The sequence below is a fragment of the Saimiri boliviensis genome, chromosome 11, assembly GCF_048565385.1.
Source record: "Saimiri boliviensis isolate mSaiBol1 chromosome 11, mSaiBol1.pri, whole genome shotgun sequence".
NCBI classification, from domain to species: domain Eukaryota; kingdom Metazoa; phylum Chordata; class Mammalia; order Primates; family Cebidae; genus Saimiri; species Saimiri boliviensis.
This window is the reverse complement of record NC_133459.1, coordinates 73,323,059-73,347,982: the sequence shown is the minus strand read 5'-3', so window position 1 is coordinate 73,347,982 and position 24,924 is coordinate 73,323,059. Positions and strand designations below refer to the sequence as shown.

Here is a 24,924-nt window from a genome sequence, read left to right as displayed (position 1 = left end):
TGATGTTCCCATTTCTGTTAGCAACATAAAGATTTCCCCCAGTCAAAACATTTGTAATCACTACTGTTGTGTATGGTTTCAGCTGGTGCAGGATACTGATTATTTACCTACACAAAATAAACTAAAGTTTACTTTCTAAATTTTATCTACAGAAATATTTTGAGATGAAACGAAACTAGCTTGCCATAAGGCAATTATGTTTTAATTTATTTGTTGCACACATTTTCACTGAGGACTTTAATGTGCAAGACACTGTGTTGTGCACTCTGGGAAACTGGATAAGGCTGTGAATAAGAGTCTCTTCTGGCCTCCCATTAGCTTGCAACCTAGTGAAAGGTCCAGATGTGTCCATCACCAGCCCGATACAAATCATATCTCTTAGAAGAACTATTAGGTCACTGTAACCTGGAGCCTTCAATGCTCATTAGTTTGATGTATGCACCATACTTCAAATTCTTGATATATGCACCACACTTTAAACACTTCACCAAAGTACTTTTCTTTTTTTTTTTTTTTTTTCAAAGAAGTAACAGAATTCTTCTAAAGAAGATTTCTGGTGAACAAAATTTTCACCTTATTCCATAAGCTTTTATGAATTATAAACAAAATTTGTATTATATAACAAAAGCTTTCTTCCACCTACATGTTTCTCTTTTCTGTTATGTGTTTTTCCCCTTAGCAATGCAGCAATGAGCTAGTGACATATATAAAACAAATAGCCAGCAATTAGCTCTTTGAGAGCTGTATGCAAAATGGTGATCTTAATGAAAGAAGAGGAAAGCCTTAGCAAATTTCTCGGATCATTAGAGCACCATTGAGGACAATTCTGAAACAGTTCCTCTATGCATTCAGCAAAATGAGCTATAACATACCACAGTGCAGTGGGTCATTGACAATCCCTTCATGTTGAAAGAAAAATTAAAATAAGAAGATTAACTGGGCTGCCATTTATTCATTTTTTTGCACATATGGCTTATGGCCTACATAAAAGTTTCTAACTAGTCAGTATCTTTCTCCATAGAGAGAAAGAAACAACTCCTTTTCTTCCTCCGCAAGTTTGCAGTTTCAGGCCAAATAGGATGTCTTTAAAATAATGGCAGCTTTTTTGCATCTGCAGGGTTACTAGTCCCAGACTGGCTGTAGATGTCACATTCTATCTATGTTAATTAACATAATATAACATGCTTTTAGGTATATTTTCATATATACTAACAGTATATGTTTTCCATTTTTCAAGCTATTTCATGGTAAATAATTGAGTTTTGAAAGGGCAATATTTGAAGTGGACCATATTATAATATATCCAAAAACATTCCTGTGAGAAAAACACAACTATTTCCCCCTCTAAAACAGTAGCTATATTAAATTCCAAAGAGATTATTTCTTAGATGTCTAAATGCTTGCTATTTTCATTTTTGTAAAATCTATGTTCTAATGGCTATTGATTCTATAGCCATTATCAGGTATGGAAATATCAGGACAGAAACTTCGAAGGCCTTGGTATTTTGAGTGATAACTTTAACTGTGGGATATAAACCTTTTCACTTGACAGAGAGTAATAGATGAAAGCAAAACACGAGAATAGTAATTTTGGCCTTTGATATACAAATTTGTTTTTAATAAACCAGTCTCCACAATTATTGAGGCATAGTTATTATGAAGAAGATAATGTGGTCAGTGGATCAACAAAAAAGTACTTCTCTTATTGAGTGAAGAAAACTCTACATGCCATAATAATCTGAAAACATATAGGCTGTACTCAAAACCTAAGAAATTGAGAAATTGATATTGAAACATTAGTCCCAGAAGTTGTGTTTCTATGAACAGAGGGTATCTGAGTCTTGCTTTTTCAAAATTTATCTACATTTACAAGCTCTGCCTTTTAATAGTATTTAGATAACTTACTTTTAATCTAATTATCCATGGAGTTGGGTTTAAAACCCAGCATCTTGCTGTTCATTCTTTAATTTTTCCTGTTTGTTCTGCATTCCTTTGTTCCTCTTTTCTTTTTTTTGAATGAGCATTTTTTATTTACACCAACAATTTAATAAAACTATACTTTGTTTTACTTTTTAGTGGCATAGTCCACTTGGGCTGCTGTTACAAACTACTGTAGACTGGGTGGCTTATAAAAAAGAGAAATGTAGTTCTCACAGTTCTGGAGGTGAGAAGTCTAAGATCAAGGCACCAGCAGATTTGGTATCTGGTGAGGGCTGCCTCCTGGTTTATAGACAGGTCTTCTCACTATGTTTTCATATGGTAGAAGGCGTAAACCGTTTCTCCTGGGCCTCTTATAAGGACACTTATCTCATTCATGAAGACTCTGCCCCCATGACCTAATCACCTCCCAAAAGTCTTATCTCCTAATTCCATCACCTTGAGAGTTAGGATTTTAACGTACGAATTTTAGCGGGACACAAACATTCAGACCATAGCAATGGTTGCTCTAGTGTTCACAGTAAACACATCTTTAACTTGCCAGCTTACCTTCAAATAATATTATACCACTCCATGTATAGTGTAAGAATCTCCTGTCCTGGGTCTAATTATTGTACATTTAAATTAAACATGTGTAATAAACTCTACAATACATTGCTATTATTTTTGCTTTAAATAGCTTATTAGCATTTGAAGAGGTTAAAACTGAAAAAGTTGTATTTATATTTACCTATATATTTACCGTTTCTGATACTCTTTATTCCTTTGTGTGGATTCAACTTTCTATCTGGTATGATTCTCTTTCTGACAGAGAACTTACCTTAATATTACCACACAGATCTAGTAACGATTTCTCTCACCTTTTTTTCTGTTCTGAAAAAAGTCTTTATTTCATCTTCATTTTTGAAATATTTTATTTCCTGGTACGAAATTTCACATGAATAGTGCTTTTTTCTGTCTTTCTTCAGCACTTTAAAGAAGTCATTCATTGTCTTAGTTCTCTGATGAGAGGTCTACCATCATTCATTCTTATATTTCTTCCTTTGTATATATGTCCTTCTCTGGTAACTTTTAAGATTTTATTTTCTATTTTGCTGTTTTCCATCAAGTTGATTATATTGTTCCTTGGTGTGGTTTACTTCATGTTTATCCTGCTTGGGTTTGATGAGATTCTTGGCTTTGTATGTTTATAGTTTTATTCAGATTTGAAAAAAAATTTATCCATTATTTTTTCAAATATTTTTCTGTCCCCGTCCTGCTTTTGGGACTCTTATTATATTTATTTGATCACTTAATAGTATGAGATTCTTGATAGTTTGCCCATAAATTTTAGGCTTCCACCTTTTCAAACTTTGATCTCTGTCTCCTCAACCTACTGAAATCATGTGGCTCTATTTTGGTTCCCTTCTCTGAGCCTTGGCCTGGACACTACTTCTAGGCAATTATCTGAGACAACCAGAAGGTGAACTTAGCTTGCTTCCCTTCCCTTAGAGATTACAGTCCTGTGCCCTGAAAACTGTTGTTTTTTATTTTTAATTTTGGTTTTCTAGTTATTTATAGCAGGATAGCAATTCATTGTTCACAGTTAGAAGCAGAAGTTTCTACTGCTTTACTTTTAATGAATTCATAAATAAAAAAAAAACTCATCTTTTCAAAATGTAAATGGTATACATGATCTGATAAACAAATCTATTGCATTTAGGATAGCATCCCAAATCCTTTACAAAGCATAGAGGCCCTACATGATCCGGTCCTGCCTTTCCTTTGTAAGTGCAACTTTTACTACTCTTTCCTCCATTCAAACCCTCCAATGATACTGGCTAAATCCTTTTATTCCTCAGACCTACAATGTATGCTCTTGTCTCTGCCTGGGATGCTTCTGCATTTTCTCTTAGGAACCTTTTAATCATCTTGTATACATAGGCTTGAATGCCACTTACTCAGAGTGATTTTTCCCATTGAACCCTTCCTATGTGGAAAAAATTTAAAAAAGCTTTCCTTGTTATATTCTGTCATAGCATCCTGTAGATTTCCTTTACAAATACTGAACCTAATTACTAGTTACATTTTCTTTGTATGCTTATTTTGAATTGTTCATCTGCCTGGTAGATGGTAAGCTCCAAAATTGTATCTCTTTTGTATATTCTTGTATTCCTAGGCTCTGGCAGATAGTAGATACTCAACAAATGTCTGTTGACTGATTGTTGTGTAAACTAGGTAGTGAAGCACTGCATTGCTGCTTGTATTCCATGCTCTGCACCATTATACAATGCAGGGCACAGAATGCGAGCAACAAGCATTATTATAGGAAAATGTACAATTAGAAGATATCTAAATATCACATCTTCTTTATTTCTATATTTTTAGTATCACAAGAAGTTTGGTGTGAGGGGGTAAAAGCAAAAGGCATGTCACTTTCTGAGTGTTTTTGTGCTTATGACTATTAGTTGCTACAATCTTTTAAAACATAGAGCACAGATTCATTTTGCTACTTTAAAAATAATGGCTATTGCTTTTTTAGTTATCACAAAACATTCTGATTGCAGATTTTGAAAAATGCAGAACAGTTTTCCACTTGCCTCTTGGTCTCCTTTTTTGGTTCGTAACCTTCTTCCCATCCTTTTCAGTCTGGATTTAAGATTTTAGCCTTGGCTCTTTGGCTCTCCGCCTTTCTCATTAGAACTGTTTCTTTAGCCTTTCTTATCCTTGCCCATAGATTGTCTTTCAAATCTGTGTTTCTAATCCTCATGTTTCCTTTGGATTCCAGACCCATGTATCCAACATCAACATGATGCATGATACTTTCATCTGGTGATCTCGCCTATGTCCAGAAATGAATTATCAGTCTTCCAAACTCATTCCATGGCTACTGTTTCTTATGCCAGTTACTGGCGCAACCATCTGATTGGACATAATTGTTTGGTCCTTAAACATAAACATATCATGAACTTCTCTTTCCCTTCCCCATAACTGTGGTTAAATTCTATATTAGTCTGTTTCACACTGCTAATAAAGACATATATGAGACCAGGCAATTTACAAAAGACGGAGGTTCACTTGGACTTACAGTTCCATGTGGCTGGAGAAGCTTCATTATCATGGCAGAAGGCAAGGAGGAGCAAGTCACATCTTACATGGATGGCGGCAGGCAAAGAGAGCTTGTGCAGAGAAACTCCCGTTTTAAAAACCATCATATCTCATGAGTCTCATTCACTATTACAAGAACAGCATGGGAAAGACCTGTCCCCATGATTCAATCATCTCTCACTGAGTCCTTCCACAACGTGTGGGAATTATGGGAGCTGCAAGATCAGATTGGGGTGGGGACATAGAGCCAGACCATACCATTTTGGCTTTTCCCAAATCTCATAGCCTCACATTTCAAAACCAATCATTCCTTTCCAACAGTCCCCCAAAGTCTCAACTCATTTCAGCATTAGCTCAAAAGTTTCACAGTCCAAAGTCTCATCTGAGACAAGACAAGTTTCTTCTGCCAAGAGCCTGTAAAATCAAAAGCAAGTTAGTTACTTCCTAGATACAATGGAGGTACAGGCATTGGATAAATACAGTCATTCCAAATGGGAGAAACTGGCCAAAACAAAGTGGTACATACTCCATGCAAGTGCAGAATCCAGCAGGGTAGTCAAATCTTAAAGCTCCAAAATGATCTCTTTTGGCTCATGTCTCACATCCAAGTCACAATGATGCAAGAGGTGGGTTCCTATGGTCTTAGGTAGCTCTGCCTCTGTGGCTTTTCAGGGTGCAGCCTTCTTCCAGGCTGCTTTCACGGGCTGGTGTTGAGTGTCTGAAGCTTTTTCAGGCACATGGTGCAAGCTGTAGGTGGATCTATCATTCTGGGGTCTGGAGGATGGTGGCCCTCTTTCACAGCTCCACTAGGTGGTGCCCCAGTAGGGACTCTGTATGGGGGCTCTAATCCCACATTTTCCTTTTGCACTGCCCTAGCAGAGGTTCTTCATGAGAGCCCCACCCCTGCAGCAAACTTCTGCCTGGGCATCTAGGCATTTCCATACGTCTTTGAAATCTAGGCGGAGTGTCCAAACACCAATTCTTGACTTCTGTGCACTGGCAAGCTCAACACCACGTGTATGCCTCAGAGGCTTGGGGCTTGCACCCTCTAAGTCACAGCCTGAGCTCTCTATTGGCCCCTTTCAGCCATGGCTAGAGCAGCTGGGGCACAGGGCAACAAGTCCCTAGGCTGCACACAGCAGGGGGACCCTTCCCAAGAAACAACTTTTTTTTTCCTAGGCCTCCAGGCCTGTGATTGGGGTTGTGGGGGCTGCCATGAAGACCTCTGGCATGCCCTGGAAACATTTTCCCCATTGTCTTGGGGATTAATATTTGGCTCCTTGTTACTTATACAACTCTATTCAGAAAATGGAATTTTCTCTTCTATTGCATTGTCAGGCTGCAAATTTTCTGCTCTGTTTCTCTTATAACTTCCACCAGATACTGTAAATCATCTCTCTCAAGTTAAAAGATCCATAAATCTCTAGGGCAGGGACAAAATGCCCCAGTCTCTTTGCTAAAACATAGCAAAAATCACCTTTACTCCAGTTCCCAAGTTTCTCATTTCTATCTGAGACCACTTCAGCCTGGATGTTATTGTCCGTATTGCTATCAGCATTTTGGTCAAAACCATTCAACAAATCTCTAGGAAGTTCCAAACTGTCCTACATTGTCCTGCTTCTTCAGAGCCCTCCAAACTGTTCTAACCTCTGCCTGTTAGTTCCAAAGTTGCTTCCACATTTTTTGGATATCTTTTCAGCAGCACCGCAATCTACTGGTACCAATTTACTGTATTAGTCCATTTTCACTGCTGATAAAGATACCTAGACTGAGAAGTTTACCAAGGAAAGAAGTTCAATTGGACTTAACAGTTTCCCATGGCCAGGGAAGCCTCGTGATCATAGCAGAAGATAAGGAAAACTATAAGTGTTGAAAAACGCGCAATTTGAATGAAGAAACCTTCCAAACAGACTTTGTGTGAGCCAGATGGCTGTTTATTCACCTGGGTGCCGGTGGGCTAAGGCTGAAAAGGGCATTAGCAAAGGGCAGTGGGATAGGAGTTGGTTTTACAGGTTTGGGAAGTTTTTTGGGGGCCAGGGGTGTTGCCGAGTAAGGTCGGTTACAGTGGTGGGGGGTAGGGGCAAGGAGTATACATGACCACAAGTTCAGTTACAATGGCAGGGTTGGGTGAGAGGTATTTACATTATCATAAGAACAGTTAAGATGGCAGGGTTGGGTGAGGGGCTTGTCTGGGGAACCTCCACTGGTTGATCAGGGACAATGGCAAAAGCAGTCAGGAGGTGGGAGACATTAGCCAAGGCAAGCAGGACTTCAGACTTTCAGGCTCCAGGCTTGCATATGGAGACCTGATAATATCAACTTACATCACTTTTACCCATCAAATGTCATTCGTGTTTATGTGTTTCTCCCATCTCTACTGGCATTTCCTTATCCAAGATATAATCATCTCTCACCTAGAATACTGCCCACTTCCCTGACTGGTCTCTGTCCATCATCCTTATTTCCTTCCCATCATTCTCCACACTGCAGCCAAATTAGTCTTTGAAAAAAAAATACATGTTTTTTCATGCTTAGAACTCTTCAATGGCTTCCCACTGATGTCACAGTAAAGATAAAAATTTTAGCCTACAAGGCCCCATATAAGGTCTTCTTACCATTATTCTTGCCTTTTCTTTTCCACTGTCATTTTGGTTCTTTTTCTTCTTTTCAATTATGCTAGACTTTTTATCAGATCCTTTAATATGCGTGCTTTCTCCTTCCTCATAGACTTCACATGTGCTGTTCCCTCTGCCTTGAACACTCATTCTTCTAACTTTTTGCCTGTTTAACTCCTGCCTGTCCTTCCACACCTACAGCAAGCCTTCTTTGACCCACAAAGTCAAGTTTACTTGTTTTACCCACAAAGTCAAGTTTACTTGTTGTGACACCTCAACACCACTTTAATTCAACAATTAATTGTACAAATAATTGGTTATGTCCTTCTCTGAAGCTTCATGAGATCAGGGCCTGTGTCTGTCTTATTTCTTACTAACTCTGGTATCTAGCATAGTGTTTCTAAGAAAGTAGGTACTCTGTAAATATTTTGGATTAAAAATATCTTTGAAAGGTTTGCTGGTGCATCTCTGGCTTCACAACAGGAAAAGATATATGTGTGTGTGTGTGTGTGTGTGTGTGTGTGTGTGTATGTATATATGTATATATATGTGTGTGTGTGGATATATATATATATATGTATATGTGTGTGTGTGTATATGTGGATATATATATGTATATGTGTGTGAGTGTGTGTGTGTGTGTGTGTGTATGTGTGTAAAGCCCAAGGTGTTATAACAATTCAAACTTGATCTTGACCAAGTCAGTGGTCAGGAAGAATCTGATTTAGGAAGGAGTAGTAGAAATCAAGGGCAATTAGGTAAAATATAGACATTTTGAGCACAGGATGTTTTTGGAAACTGTATGAGTTTAGGTTAAATGCAAGCAGGGCAGGAGAGTAATGACTCAAGATCTAGCTCTGGAAGAAAAGAAACTGATAGAAAAATGGTGAAAAAATTAGGGTTTCTTTTTGATTGCTGGGCTCTGTTGTCCATATGCAAAATGGGTAGCATTAGAGATTGAACATAAGGAAGACAGTAAGGCAACAGACCAGGGAAGAAAAGCAAGACTGGCCACATATTGTGGAAATTTAGGGAGAATATAGCTTTCACTTCATGTGGACTGCCTGGGACTCTGCTCATCCCTAGCCATATGGCTGTTTGGCATAGAGGAACAGAGTTTTCTCAGAATTATTAGTGATTTCTTAAAACTGTGCCATTGGACCTGGGTAACATTAGCCCAAAGATATGTACGAAGTACTAGTGATTTAGTAAAACTCTAGACAATCATAAATAAATATATGAGATCCCAGATAATAGAAAAATTGATATCAAACCTTATAAATATTACAATACTCTAAATTCACAAATTAATTTTATTCATAACAAGGATACTAGCAAAAGTTTTCTTATGCTGGTCCTGTGGTCGGCCCAAGATTTATAGATGTAAATAGTGACTTGTAAGAGAGGAAGAAAAGGACAGAATAGCAAACTCTAAAATATGCTTGTTTATGGATATGTTAAGTATTTGAATTATTAATATAGAAGGCTCCTTTATCTTTGAGAAATGTATTCCAAGACCCCCATTGGATTCCTGAAATCATAGAGAGTACCGAAACCTACATATACTATATTTTTTTCTATACACACTCATGATAAAGTTTAATTCATAAATTAGGCACAGTTAGAGATTAACAATAACTAAATAGGACAATTATAATAACATAGCATAATAAAAGTTATGTGAATGTTGTCTTTCTTCCTCAAAATATTGTATTGTACTATACTCATCCTTCTTTTTGTGATGATGTGAGATAGTAAAATGCCTACCTGATTACATAAAATGAGGCAAAGGATGTTGGTATTGTGATGTAGCATTAGATTACTATTGACCTTCTGATGGTATGTCAGAGGGAAGACCATCTGCTTTGAGTGATCCTGGACTATTGAGCCATGGTAGTGTCCATGGCTGGATGTCAGGAGAAGATGATGATGATGACTGAGTGTGTTGCACAGACAGTGTGGAGATGCTGGACAAAAGGGTGATTCACATTCTGGGCTGGAAGGAGCAGGGTGGCATGAGGTTTTATCACATTACTCAGAACAGCATAAAATTTTTAAAAACGACTGTTTATTTCTGAAATTTTCTACCTCCTGTTCATGGTCTGCCTGGTGGAGACCTCTACTGTAGGTATAGGAAAGAAATTTTACTCCAAATGCATTTTATTTAATAAAGTGTAGCTGCCTGGTCTGCTGTATAGAGAAGGATTCTGATGTTAGGTATAGGCTCAAAGATTAGAGTGATATGATTAGAATGCTCGAAATGGGCCCAGGATGGTGTTACGGAAGCATTTGGTCACAAATTATTCCTTCTTGTTCTATATTGTGATGGAACTTATCTCCCCCAACCAAATAGTTGAAATCCATTCTTTTGTTTATTCAACAAGAACATTTTATTTATTCAACAACAACAGCTTAGATGTGCCTAGCACTATGTTATATACTAGACATACAAAGATTAAAAAAAGATAGTCTTTGTACTTACACACAATTAGAAATAACAGTGTTATTACATTTAAGAAAATACTGTCTCTGCATGCAAAGTATTGTGAAGTGCTATATTTTCTTCCCATTTTTCTTTAATCAAATTCTATTGAATACAATCTGCTTGGTTTAATTAGATACTGAAGGTAGGCTAAAAACTGTCATTCTCAACTCATTTGGAATTCAAGATGAAAGATCTTACAAAATTTATAAATCATGGTGAATTGTCATTCAGTAGAGAACACTGTTATCTATGGATATGGGCTACACTGAACTAACAGTTGTATTTTGGCACATACTCTAAACCTCCACAGCAAAACAACAACAACAAAAATCATTGTGCTAGGGCAGTTGTTAAAGATGGAAAAATGATTCCAGGAAACAGAAGTCCTATTAAAAGTGTATCTGTGCATATAGAACAATCTCTCTATATATATTTTCCTCTCTTTCTCCCATTAAGATTATCCCCAACCCCTGCTCCAGGCATCCTGGAGTTTATTTTTCATTGAGGATCATGGTTTTGTTCACTTTGTGTTTGGTGATTGGACTCTGCTATGGGTCGATGATTGTGAAATAAAGAAACCCTCAGTTTTCTTTTTTGTGGCTGTTTATTCCTTTCCCTATCTCCAGTATATCAGATAGTTGATAGTTCATGCTCTTTCAACTTGCATGCTATTTCTTCTTTTTTATCTACTCTTTGCACTGAAGTATTGATATTGTTTTGCTTCTGATCTTTAGGGGGAAACACAATTAGACATTCTCCAAAGGAAATTGAAAATATGTGAAGGTTACTTAACCTTCAAATGTCTCTTGAAGGTTGGAGAATTGACTAATATGTTGACACTAGACAAATTTGTGTAGCCTACTTCATGGGCCATATTTAGCTTTTCCTGCCTCATTGGACTTGAGACACTTCTTTTCTTCCTCAACTCTCTAAATATGATTAAACTGATACATTGAAACATTGAAATGAGTAGGGAATGCTGAATGCTGGGTTTTTTTTTTTTTTTTTTTTTGGTTGTCGTTGTTTTATTAATCTAATCTTTTCTCCAGTCCTGTGGACCTAGATAAAACTCTGAAATTGACTACACTTCTAGCATTGAAAAATGGGATACATCATTATGCCAGTAGTCCAGTTTGAATCCCCAAAGCTGCAAACTTCCACACTATACTTTGATCATTTTGTCTTTATTTTTTCCCGAAGTCTTATTATGAGTATACCCTATGCACTATCACTACCTCGAGATATGGTAAAATTCTCATTGTCACTGGACTGCAAACTATTCAAGAACAGAGATGGGGTCTCACTATTTCTTTGTGGTCCTCGTGCTACACTGTTAGCATAGAACAGCTGCTCAAGAAATTTTGGGCGAATGAATGAAAACAATCCAAATCTATTTTCACTTAAAATATAAATAAATGTGATAAGCACGATTTCTACAAACTCCCTCCCCGAAAACAAATTTTAAAAATCAGTTATATCAGTTTCTCACCAACTGTTGAAAACTATTTTCAAACTTGTTGATTCTATATGTGGCCATTAGATTCTGTCTTCCACCCAATTTCTACATTTCCTTTTCTCAGCTCCCCTGCCACACACCATTATGATATATCATAGAAGATGATATGGAAAGAGTCTGTACCTCTCTTTATTAAAAGGCAGTTCTGAATCTGGACAAAGGAGATGATCTCCTAGAAACATGGGTTTACTTAGAATGACTTCACTTGAGATGATACTACATGGGTCTTCTTCATTCAATGAACCCTTAGTCTTTTGTTGGGCATGGAGAGATTGGCTTTTATTTTTTTAATCACAAATGAAAAGATGTGATAGTCTATGTTGAAACCCATGACTTGCCTTATAAATAGGCATCACAGGTAATTAATTGCATGAAGAACTCAGAGATGGCATAATCATGGCCAAATCTATCCATTTGTTTACTTCCCTGGTCTGCCATCCATTATCTGATGCCACAACTTCTGCAGGAAATTTGTGCTTTGTGTTTCTCTCCTTTGGGACATCTTTTACAATGTAGTTTATACAAATATGGGCAAATTACCCAATTTCAGTCTGAAATGTGTAACATATATAACATATACTCTCTCTACAATTACACTATAGTACTGAAGACATCCATTAAGAGGATTTAAAAGTAAGATACATTGTATCTGAATTATTGGAATAAGAACAAGTTAATTTTGAGAGCATCGAAAGGCAGGAACAGGTGAAAAATGTGAGCTGAGGAATCCTGGAAAATGTATGCATTGGAAAATTATCCAAAAGCTACTGGATAATGAAGAAGATAAGCTCTGAAACAACCTTGAGCCAAAGCTGCCTGGGGCATGATTCTTAAAGAGGAGCTGGGAGACTCTTGCGCTACATAATACTCAATGGCCATCTATAGTAGCATTGTGTTTTTGGAAGGGATAGCATTGGGTATATTTTGAGGTGCACATGTTTGCTTCATAGTTCAGGCTATTTCCTGAAATATCAATAATTTTACAAATAATTATTCTAAATTATTTTAAATATACAAAATATATTTGTATTGTTTTCATTCATTCAATCAAAACTAAATATTATTCTCTTTACCTACTATCTGAACTGAAGTATTGTAGAGCCATTTTCTGGCCCTTTCTCTGTTGCCTTTCTCTCTTTTTGAGCACTCAATCTGTTCTAACAGGGTGGCACTAGAAAGAGCAAGACACTGTCTCTTCTGAATCAATCACCTTTCTTTAAAAAAGAAGATAGATGCAAGGGGTACATGTGAAGGTTTGTTACATGGATATATTGACTAATTTTGGAGTTCAGGCCTCTATTAAACTCATCACTCAATACACTCTGGGGATGTAGTTACATATACATATACCTAATTATATATTCTGGGTACGAAAAGATGGGCTATATGAGAAGGACCCATGGACTTCCTACAGTGAACATAGCACCCAATAGGTTGTTTCTCAAACCTTGCCTCTTATCTTTTAGAGTATCTGGTGTCTATTGTTTTCATCTTCATGTCCATGTGTGCTTATTGTTAAGCTTCCATTTATAAGCTAAAACAGATGGTATTTTCTGTGTTAATTCTCTTAGGATAATGGCCTCCAGTCGCAACCATGTTGCTGCAAAGGATGTGATTTCCTTCTTTCTTATGGATGCATAGTTGAATCAATCACCTTTTTATTTTCATCCACCTATTTTATTTTCATGTAGCACCATCTTTCAGATCTTCTCTGCTCTATATGGAAAGGCATTAACATTCACTAAGTACATATTAAATGACAGTACCTATGTAGTGAATATTTCTTATTTTTTTAAATTATACTTTGAGTTCTGGGATACATGAGCAGAACGTGCAAGTTTGTTACATAGGTATACTCATGCCATGGTGGATTGCTGCACCCATCAACCCATGATCTACATTAGGTATTTCTCCTAATGCTATCCTTCCCCTACTCCCCAAACCCTGGCAGACCTGGGTGTGTGATGTTCCTCTCCCTGTGTCCATGTGTTCTCATTGTTCACTTCCACTTATGAGTGAACATAAGTGGCTTTTTTATGGCTGCATAGTATTCCATGGTGTGTATGTGCCACATTTTCTTTATCTAGTCTATCATTGATGGGCATTTGGGTTGGTTCTAAGTCTTTGCTACTGTGACTAGTGCTGCAATAAATATACGTGTACATGTGTTTTTATAGGAGAATGATTTATATTCTTTTGGGCATATACTCATTAATGGGATAGCTGGATCAAATGATAATTCTGGTTCTAGATCCTTGAGGAATTGCCACACTGTCTTCCACAATGGATGAACTAATTTGCACTTCCACTAACAGTGTTAAAGTGTTCCTGTTTCTCCACATCCTCTCCAGCATCTGTTGTTTCCTAACTTTTTAATGATCGCCATTCTAACTGGCGTGAGATGATATCTCACTGTGGTTTTGATTTACGTTTCTCTATTGACCAGTGATGATGAGCCTTTTTTCATGTTTGTTGGCTACATAAATGTCTTCTTTTGAGAAGTGTCTGTTCATATGCTTTGCCCACTTTCTGTTGGTGGTGTTTGTTTTTTTTTTCTTATAAGTTCATTTAAGTTTCTTGCAGATTCTGTATATTAGCCCTTCTTCAGATGGATAGACTGCAAAAATTTTCTCCCATTCTGTAGGTTGTTTGTTCACTCATGATAGTTTCTTTTGCTGTACAGAAGCTCTTTAGTTTAATTAGATCCCTTTTGTCACTTTTAGTTTTTGTTGCCATTGCTTTTGGTGTTTTAGTCATGAAGTCTTTGCCCATGCCTATGTCCTGAATGGCATTGCCTAGATTTTCTTTTAGGGTTTTGATGGTTTTACTCTTAGGTTTAAGTCTTTATTCCATCCCGAGTTAATTTTTATATTAGGTGTAAGGAAGGGATCCAGTTTCAGCTTTCTGCAAATGGCTAGCCAGTTTTCCCAACACCATTTATTAAATAGGGAATCCTTTCCTCTTTGCTTGTTTTTGTCAGGTTTGTCAAAGATCAGATGGTTGTAGATTTGTGGTGTCATTTCTGAGGCCTCTCTTCAGTTCCATGAATCTATATATCTGTTTTGGTACTGGTACCATGCTGTTTTGGTTACTGTAGACTGGAAGTATAGTTTGAAGTCAGGCAGCATGATGCCTCTGGCTTTGTCCTTTTTGCTTAGAATTGTCTTGGCTCTACGGGCTCTTTTTTGAATCCATATGAAATTTAAAGCAGTTTTTCCTAATTCTGTGAAGAAAGCCAATGATAGCTTGATAGGGATAGCATTTAATCTATAAATTACTTTAGGCAGTATGGCCATTTTCACAATATTGATTCTTCCTATCCATGAGCATGGACTGTTTCTCCATCTGTTTGTGTCCTCTCTTATTTCCTTGAGCAGTGGTTTGTAGTTCTCCTTGAAGAGGTCCCTCACATCCCTTGTAAGTTGTATTCCTAGGTATTTTACTCTCTTTGTAGCAATTGTGAATGGCAGTTCACTCATTATTTGGCTCTCTGTTTTTCTATTATTGGTATATAGGAATGCTTGTGATTTTTACACATAGATTTTGTATCCTGAGACTTGCTGAAGTTGCTTATCAACTTAAGGGAATTTTAGGCTGAGATGATGGGGTTTCTAAATATACAATTATGTCACCTACAAACAGATACAATTTGACTTTCTCTCTTCCTGTTTGAATACGCTTTATTTCTTTCTCTTGCTTGATTGCCCTGGCCTGAACTTTCAACACTATGTTGAATAGGGGTGGTGAGAGAGGGCAGCCTTGTCTTATACCAGTTTTCAAAGGGAATGCTTCCAGCTTTTGCCCTTCCATTTATGATACTGGCTGTGGGTTTGTCCTAAATAGCTCCTATTTTGAAATACATTCCATCAATACCAGTTTATTGATAGTTTTTAGCATGAAGGGCTGTTGAATTTTGTCAAAGGCCTTTTCTGAATCTATTGGGATAATCACTTGGTTTTTGTCATTTGTTCGTTTATGTGATGGCTTGCGTTTATACATTTGTGGATGTTGAACCAGCTTTGCATCCCAGGGATGAAGCTGACTTGATCATGGTGGATAAACATTTTGATGCATTGCTGGGTTCATTTTGCCAGTATTTTATTGAGGATTTTCATCAGGAATATTGACCTTAAATTTCTTTTTTGTTTCATCTCTGCCAGATTTTGGTATCAGGATGATACTGGCCTCATAAAATGAGTTAGACAGGAGTCCCTCTTTTTCTATTATTTAAAATTGTTTCAGAATAAATGGTACCAGCTCCTCTTTGTACTTCTGGTAGAATTTGGCTATGAATCCATCTGGTCCTGGGATTTTTTTGGTTGGTAGGATATTAATTACCCCCTCAATTTCAGAACTTGTTATAGGTCTATTCCGGAATTCAACTTCTTCCTTGTTTAGTCTTGGGAGGGTGTATTTGTCTAGGAATTTATTCATTTCTTCTAGATTTTCTAGTTTATTGGTGAAGAGGTGTTTCTAGTATTCTCTGATGCTAGTTTGTATTTCTGTGGGATCAGTGGTGATATGCCCTTTATCATTTTTTATTGTGTCCATTTCTGTCAGTTTGTCAAACTCATTCTCCATCTAGTTTTGTTCCCTTGCTGGCAAAGAGTTGTGATCCTTTGCAGGAGCAGAGGCATTCTGGTTTTTGGAATTTTCAGCCTTTTTGCACTGGTTTTTCCTCATCTTCTGGGATTTATGTATCTTTGGTCTTTGATGTTGGTGATCTTCAGATGGGGTTTGTGTGTGGACTTCCTTTTTGTTGATGTTGATGCTCTTCCTTTCTCTGTGTTAGTTTTTCTTCTAACAGTCAGGCTTCTCTGCTGCAGGTCTGCTGGAGGTCCACTCTAGACCCTGTTTGCCTGGGTATCACTAGCGGAGGTTACAGAACAGCCTGTTACTTCCTCCATCACAGAAGGGAACTCCCCAGATGCCAGCTGGAGCTCTCCTGTATGAGGTGTCTATCAACCCCTGCTGTGAGGTGTCTCCCAGTCAGGAGGCACAATGATCAGGGACCCACTTGAGGAGGCAGTCTCTCCCTTTGCAGAGCTTGGGCACTGTGCTGGGAGATCCACCGCTCTCTTCAGAGCTGGCAGGCAGGAATATTTAAGTCTGCTGAAGCTGAGCCCACAGCCACCCTTTTCCCCCATGTGCTCTGTCCCAGGGAGATGAGAGTTTAATCTATAGGCCCCTGACTGGGGCTGCTACCTCTCTAGAAAGGAGGAATCTAGAGAGAGGCAGTCTGGCTACAGTGGCTTTGCTGAACTGTGGTAGACTCCACTTACTTCAAACTTCCCAGTGGCTTTGTTTACATTGTGAGAGGAAAACTGCCTACTCAAGGCTCAGTAATGGCAGATGCCCCTCCCCGAACAAAGGTAGAGCATCTCAGTTCAACTTCATACTGCTGTGCTGGCAGGGAGAATTTCAAGCCAGTGTATCTTAGCTTACTGGGCTCTGTGGGGGTGGGATCTGCTGAGCCAGATCACTTGGCTCCCTGGCTTCAGCCCACTTTCCAAGAGAGCAAACACTTCGGTCTCACTGGTGTTCCAGGTGCCACTAGCGTATGACAAAAAATCTCTTGCAGGTAGCTTGATGTCTGCCCAAACAGCCACCCAATTTTGTGCTTGAAACCTAGGGCCCTGCTAGTGTAGGCACCCAAAGGAATCTCCTGGTTTCTGGGTTGCAAAGACTGTGGTAAAATCATAGTATCTGGGCCACAATGCACAGTTCCTCATGGCACAGTCCCTCATGGCTTACATGTCAAGGGGAGGGAGTCCCCCAACCCCTTTTGCTTCCCGGGTGACACAACGCCTCACCCTGCTTTGGTTTGCCCTCTATGGGCTGTACCCACTTCTAAACAGTCCCAATAAGATGAGCTGGTTACCTCAGCTGGAAATGCAGAAATCACCGGCCTTCTGCATTGATCTCACTGTAAGCTGCAGACTGGAGCTATTCCTATTCAGCCATCTTGCCAGCCACCTCCTGTAGTGAACATTTCAAATGTCATCTATTTCTTACAACGACACTGTGAAAGAGCTCCATCCCATTTTACAGAGGAGGACACAGACTCAGTATCCTTCTTTGCCCCAAAACCTAGGGAGTGAGAGGCAGTATTGGGTCAGGTGTCTTAGACTCCCCTGTGGCTATACAGAAAACAGAACATTACCTCATCTGTCCAAATTGTATTTTTTTCAGGCTATGAGTTTTCAAAGACTTTACATTTTAAAACACACACTATATCTAATTACCAAAATGTTGTGTTCAACTTCCTCTACCCTGTAACCGTTCTATAGCTTTATGATTTTGTAGATTTTGACCATCTTTACTATCATCTTTCTTCTCTCTGCATCAGGTGCTTCATGTGTGGATCACATTTTTTTGCTCTTTCTCTGTTGCTTTTCTCTGGCCCATCTCTAACTCCACTACGTTTTTCTTGCAGTTTTGTCTGCTGGAATTGCAAAACAGATTACTGATGCACGGAATAATGAGTTTTGTTTTGTTTCCAGTGCTCAATCATGACACTCAGAATACTGTTACTTTTTGGACTCAGTAGCAACTTTTTTTTTTTTTCAAGAACACAGACGGGTACAGGTGATACTCAGCAACCTCATGTTCACTTCAAACCTCAGTGCTGCAGTATATATGTTTATGAGGGTATCTATCTTAGTTGGAGAGCAGCTGAGGCCTTCTATATGGCAGTCAAATGTGTCCATTCTCCTCCCCATCCCACTTCTCTAGCCCCAGCTCACACCACTCAGCACCTTGCCCAGTGTCTGCCAGCCACACGTTGCCCTTGTTTTAGTTCCTCATAGCTGCCAAGCTCCTTCCCACCATAGAGTCTTTGCACATGCTTGCCCTTTGCTGAGGCTGCCAATCATCATGTGAGCTCTTACTCATCCTTTAAATTCTGGATTAAATGCTGTCTTCACACCTTGTACTTATTCTTCACAGCACCTACCATGTCACATTTGCAAGCAAATAATGATTGATATGTTTATTTGCTTAAGACCTACCATCCTGATGCATTATAAACAACTCGATGAGGACGGAGATTCTCATGTTCACCTGTGTAGTCCCAGTGCCCAGCTTAGCATTTGATATCAATTTACAGGTCAGTAAATGTTTACTAAATGAGAGAATAAAGTAAAGGAAGGAAATAATAAGCCTCTGAACACAGTTGTACTCTTACCCTGGTTCCATTTCTTGCCCTAAATAGTGAGTTTATAACCAGCCTCTTTCTCAGATGTTGCAGACTTGGCATCAGCTTTGTCTTGGGCTTCCAGACTTCAGGGCTCTATAGCAAAAGCCAGTGAGTAGAATGAAGGTGGAAGCCAGAACAGATTAGGAAATGAAGCCAGCTTCAGAGGCTCACCTTACAAGAGCAGTTGCCTTGTCCATTGCAGTATAAAAGGCATGCCAAGATGAGGCATAGTTTGGACAGACAGCAGTGATCACAAAGAATCCAATTTGGCAGGCAGGGCACAGAAGTGGCAGTCCTTGCCATGAGAAGATGCTGGAAATTCAAATAAATGGCAGCATCATGGCTCTGAGCCTTCTCTATATTTACAGACATAGTTAAGTCAGAGAGATGGAGTTCTAAGAGTGGGATTCAGTCTTCAGGGTTGGCAGAAGTGAGGTAGGACCTCAGGCCAAAGCCAAACAGGTGGGCTCAGGAAAGGGGAATGGAGCCCTGGGCAAAGCAATTCAGGCAAAAGCCCAGATTCTCACTCTGATGAATTTAACACAGAGGGTGAGGGCAAGCTGCTGCCAGTGACAAGAATGCTAGAGCAATTCAAATGTTAAATGAGTGCAGGGACTCATCCTTGGCACCTGAAACCCAAATAGTGAATAAAAGTTAAAGTCATTCTTAAAAATGCACCACCTTTGGGTTTGATTCTTGAAAATTCTACCTACTAGTTATGTATTCTGGGTACTAAAAAATGGGCTTTGTTAGAAGGACCCATACACTTCCATTTAAAAACAATTATTTTTAATTAAAATAATTTTTATTACTATAAGAGAAGGTTTTATAAAATTACAGATTCAGGGGTACATATGCAGGTTTGTTATGTGAGTATATTGCATAACGCTGGGGTTTGGACTTCTATGGAACCCATTACCCAAATAGTGAACATAGTACCTAATATGTTATATTTCAACCCTTGTATCCATATCCTTTTCTCTCGTTTTTTACAGTCCTCAGTGTCTATTGTTTTCATCTTTAGGTCCATATGTTCACTTTGTTTAGCTCCCACTTGTAAGTGAGGAAATGTGATGCTTAATTTTCTGTTTCTGTGCTGAGTCACTTTGGATAATGGCCTCTGGCTTCACCCATGATGCTGCAAAGGACATGATTTCATTCTTTTTAACAGGTGCATAGTATTCCATGGTTGTATATGTACCACATTTTCTTTATCCTACTGTTGTTGAACACTTAGGTTGATTCGATAACTTTTGTATTATAAAGAGTTCTGCAATAAACATGAGAGCAGGTGTCTTTTTTGTAAAATAATCTGCAGATTGCTTATAAAAGCAATTTTACGTGCATTACAGAAAGTCAAAACATGGAAGTTAAATTTAAATGAAGCAACATATTTTAATCATCATTGATATAATCTTTATTATATTTCCTTCCAGATATACAATTTTTGTACAATAATGAGATTTGCTTTTACGTGTTTTTTGTTACCTGCTTTTTTTCTGTTAAGAGTTTCCATCTTTCCAATATAATAAATGTTAAAATTAGCTAATATTCATTCTATATTCAGATTGCCCCAATTGTCTTCTTTCACTGTCTTTACAGCATTCCATCCAAATCGGGATCTAATCCAGGGCCAGACCTTGCTTCTAGTGGTTATGCCCCTGAAGTCTCTTTTGATTAACACATTCCCTTTTTCCTCTGATACCTGTTGCCCTGCAGAATATTTCACTTTCTGGATTTGTTTAGTTCCTTTTCAGTGATGTCATTTAGTTTCTTTATCTTCTTTATTGCCTATGTGTAGGTTAGATTAAATCTAAATCACTGGTGGTGGCTCCTATTGAATATTTTGAGCCAGAATCCATTCTAGCTAGGGATGCCGTATAAACTCTATTGCCTCAATCAGGAGAAACATCTAGTTGATCCCTCATTAGTGATGCTATGCTTGATTATGGGTCTAGGGTCTTGCTTCTTTTTAATAAGATCTCGGGCTGACACAATAGGAACATGACTCTCACATCAATGAGTTCCACTCATTGTTACCCCCTCCTCCACCACCATCTCCTACCTGTCCTCATTCTCCTGAACAGACCTTCCAAGCAAGAAAGACAAAAGGGAATAAAGTATATAGTAAAAGGCCCAGCAATAAAACTGGAAAGTTTAAGTCATTGGACTCTTAGTCTGAAACTTCATTCTAAATTTACTACACTCTATATAAGCAGGCAGGGTACATGTCCACATTAGATTTCAGCCTTCCCAGCTGTTGTCAGGGTCAAAATAGCATGGCTTTGGTGTCTTATGCAGACACCACAAGGCAGCCTGCATAAGATACGAATGTTCTCCCAAACAACTTTTGAAAAAGACATAAGCTGATACAGAAAGCAGGTTCAACCATCTTGTAAACTGATGACACCAAAATATGAACTTTGCTTTTTTTGACTCATTAGGCAAAATTGAGAAAGAGGAGTCACAACTATACTGTGTGGAATTTAGCCTGGGAGATGAAGACCACCTAGATCCTGCTTTCTTTCTCTGCTTTGTTTGTTCTGTAACCAATGACAAGGTACAACCTTGGTCAAATATTTTCACCATCTTAGTTTCAGTTTTCATATCTGTAAAATGGGGTATATGACACAGTGTACAGTTGTCATGAGGATTTAACTACATCTGTGAAGCACCTACATTATAGTAACTCCCAGTTCCCTTCTCCTCTCATTGGCAGGGACCACGATTACTGATACGCTTCCCACCATGCCCAGCACTGGTTCCAAATGGGACTGGGTCTGCAGGTGGCATTTACTAGTATCTATAGCAGAGAAAGCTGAAGAAAATTGGAGTAGAGGGATGGAGGCAGAGGCTGACCACCGTTATTGTATAAGCTAAAATTTTATTAGAAGTGTATGATTAAAAAATGTGCTATGACTTATAACCTTTGAAGATAACCATGGACCTCGAATTTTGTTGTTGTTGTTTTTTAATGTATTTGGGACATTAAAGGCAAATTCAGTCATTTAGGGCCCAGGACCAGGAATAAAGTCGTCTATATTGGATCTTGACATCTTATTATACCTCTCAGGCACCAATACTTGCTCATACACACTATTTTAACAAAATCAGTGAGAGATGTCCATTTTATGATATTTTAGGCACTTCATTTAGCTTTACAAATGGTAAGTCTGAAACCTATATGTCCCTAATAATTCTTACAGCCCTAATGAATATGGGCCACCATTGCTAGTTTTAAAGGTATGTGTTTGGTGGTGGGGAATATCCACATCTCCAATTAACATTTGGAAGGTAAATAACATTACCAACATCGTGAATAATATTTATTTTTCTGATACATTTGATATTACTGAAGGCTAGTAGTTGTATTGATTACAAGTGGACTCTGGGGCACACAGACCTAAGTTTGAATTCCATGTTCTCCACTTACTAGCAGTGTGACTTTAAACAAAGTTTAGACCCAAGAGTTCATCTTGCCTCTGGGAATCTTGGCTTCTCATTTTTAGAAAAGAACTTATTATTGTAACTACTGCAAGGCTTGTTGTGAATATTAAATGAGAGATAGCATAAATGAAACATGGCACCTGGTGCATAGTAAGTATTCAAAAGTTGGTTGCTATTTTAATTATCATTATTATTTTTCCCAAGGGAACACAATTTACAAATGTTCCTTTTCCCTGGAATCTTTATCCCAACTCTGATTCTCAGTGATTTACTACTGTTAGTCCAATTGATGAGAAATCAGTGGGGAGACCAAGCATTGTGATTTCTGCCCATGAGGTCTATAGAGGGGATTCTTTTCAATAGCTCTAATAAATGAGTTGGCAAGTCTGATAAAGCACCAGAGAATGGGGAGAGAATGGGGTGTTCATAGAAAGTGTTAGTGTTTTTGTTTAATGTATGTGACACTTGAAGCATTAGGATGCTGTCATTGTTCATTACGGCACGTGCCACCTCCCCACTCCCCCAAATTACCATAATTTGTACCTTCCAAATTGAATAGAGTCATTCATAGTTATCACATGGGAGCTTCTGTTAAAGCTAACGGCCACACATAATGTGATTACAGTGGGACTGCTGAATTCAAAATATATCTCTTTTCCCTAGTCTACACTGACTATTCTGCATGTAATAAAGGGTATTTAATGCATATTAAGTTTTTCATAACTAATGTGCCTTCTGAAGTTTAAGCAGGTACAGAAAGTGAAAGTAAACATAATGCCTCATTTCTTGGTAATGAATTTTTCAAGTTTGTACGTATTATCTACATTGTACAAGTCACAGATGCAAATGGAAGAATTAACAGCTTTATTTTACCATCCTCAAATCTCTTAACTCCAGTACCTTTAAGAATTATTATTTTTTGGTAGCTTCTTAAGAATAAATGCTCATTATTGGTGGCTTTGTGTATAAAGAATTAATTCAACCAGTCCAACTGCCCTTACATTATTCTGTTACTCTAAAGACTAAGATTATTTTTAGGTTAGGGAGCGATGTGTATAGGGCCTCAGAGTCATCAATCCCTACAAATGTTTTTTTGCCTTTTCTGCTTTTTCCTAGAAAAAACAGCAGACACCCCCTCTGAGGAAGAGGACTTTGGTAAGTTATAGTCTGAGTATTAAGTGCTAAGAATCTTTCATGACAGTCTATCTATTGAGAAATATGTGATTCTTTTAAAATCTAGGAATACCTAAATATTTGGTTGATAAAGAATAATTGCTGACTGAAGCTCTTTTGGATCCTGCTTTCAACTGTCTGATTTCTCTTTCCTGAAAGAGTTCCCTCTTTTTGGAGTTGTAGATGAATTTCCCAGGAAAAACATTATGCAGCTACTGATGTTTTGTTACCCCAGCTCACCCCACACATCTTGTCTTCTTTCCCTCCTTTCAGCTCAGTTTGTGACTTTTACACATTTGAGTCTTGTTCAAATCTCTTTCCAATAAAGACCTTCACTCTCCAGCTTTCATGACACCCTGAGTGTGTTATTCAGTCTTCTTTTTCTGACAGCCAGCTCTCTCCTTAGCCCCATAGAGTTGAGCCTTGCTACTCAAAGTGTGGCCTGTAGACCAGCCGTGTGAGTAGGACCTGGGAGTTAGAAATGCAGCATCTCAATTCCCACCCCAGACTTACTGAATCAGAATCTGTACCTTCAGAAGATTCTCAGGTGATTCATGTGCAAATAAACATTTCAGCAGCACTGGCTTCAAGAATTTCTCTTCCTTTGTGCAATCTCATTGCTCCTGAGATATACAAATAAGCACTTTTATGTTGTGACTTCCAACATTACTTCGATCCCCAATCCTCAATTAAAAATATTATCATGTATGTGGTGAGAATGTTAAAAGTATATTCTATTAGCAATTTTAAAGTATGCAATACATTATTATAAACTGTGATCACCACAGCGAGGTGATGGATATGTCAATCTGCTTAGCTTAATCTTTCTACAATGTATACATAGAGCAAAACATCACACTGTACCCCATAAAGATACACAATTATTGTTTGTCGATTCAATAAATAAATGTAAGAAAATATGGTCATACATGTATTTCCCTGCCTCTGTTCTCAAAACCCATTTATTGACTCATATATTTTAATTTTACCTACTTAGATGCTGCTGTTTGTTCTCAGATAGCATTTTACAGTTTCAAAATGAAACTTCATATAGATGTTGTTATTTAATCATATATGATCATGTAAGGTAGAAAGGTAGGTAATGTAATCTTTTGTAGAGACTGTTTTGTAAATTTCCATTTGTAATTTTCTAATCTTAGTGATTAATATAAAAAGGTAAAAAATGCATCAGCAGATTTATTTTCTTACTTTAAAACAGAGTAGAAGTCAAGTCTTTTTGTGCCATCGGAAATCTGAATTATTCTGCTTCAAAATGTATCATGGGTCAAATAATGTTTTTTTTGCTCAGTATGATCTGAGTTATGTTTTTATTCATATACCCCATCTTCTCACTTAGAATAAAGTAATTAGGCCTAAAATAAAATCCTTATCTTTCTGACAAGGTTTTTGAGATAAATGAGCCGATGAGGAAAAAACACTCCACTTCTGATATAAAGTAGCCTAA

The 24,924-nt window shown here is 37.9% G+C and overlaps 1 protein-coding gene across 6 annotated transcripts in view; it reads left to right on the top strand.

Moving 5' to 3' along the window:
* The window catches only part of SLC44A5 (solute carrier family 44 member 5), a 401,632-nt gene that overhangs the window by 168,669 nt on the left and 208,039 nt on the right, over positions 1 to 24,924 (top strand). Inside the window, exon 1 of one of the 6 annotated variants that reach the window (XM_003921402.4) lies at positions 20,231 to 23,441. The exons of 2 other annotated variants lie outside the window; for them this stretch is intronic. In XM_003921402.4, the coding sequence (XP_003921451.2) occupies positions 23,336 to 23,441 (106 nt within the window). In that variant the 5' untranslated portion in view covers positions 20,231 to 23,335. Of the gene's footprint in view, positions 1 to 20,230; positions 23,442 to 24,924 lie in introns of those variants that run through there. 3 more of the 6 variants (XM_003921403.3, XM_074381024.1, XM_074381022.1) reach the window with 3 other exon arrangements.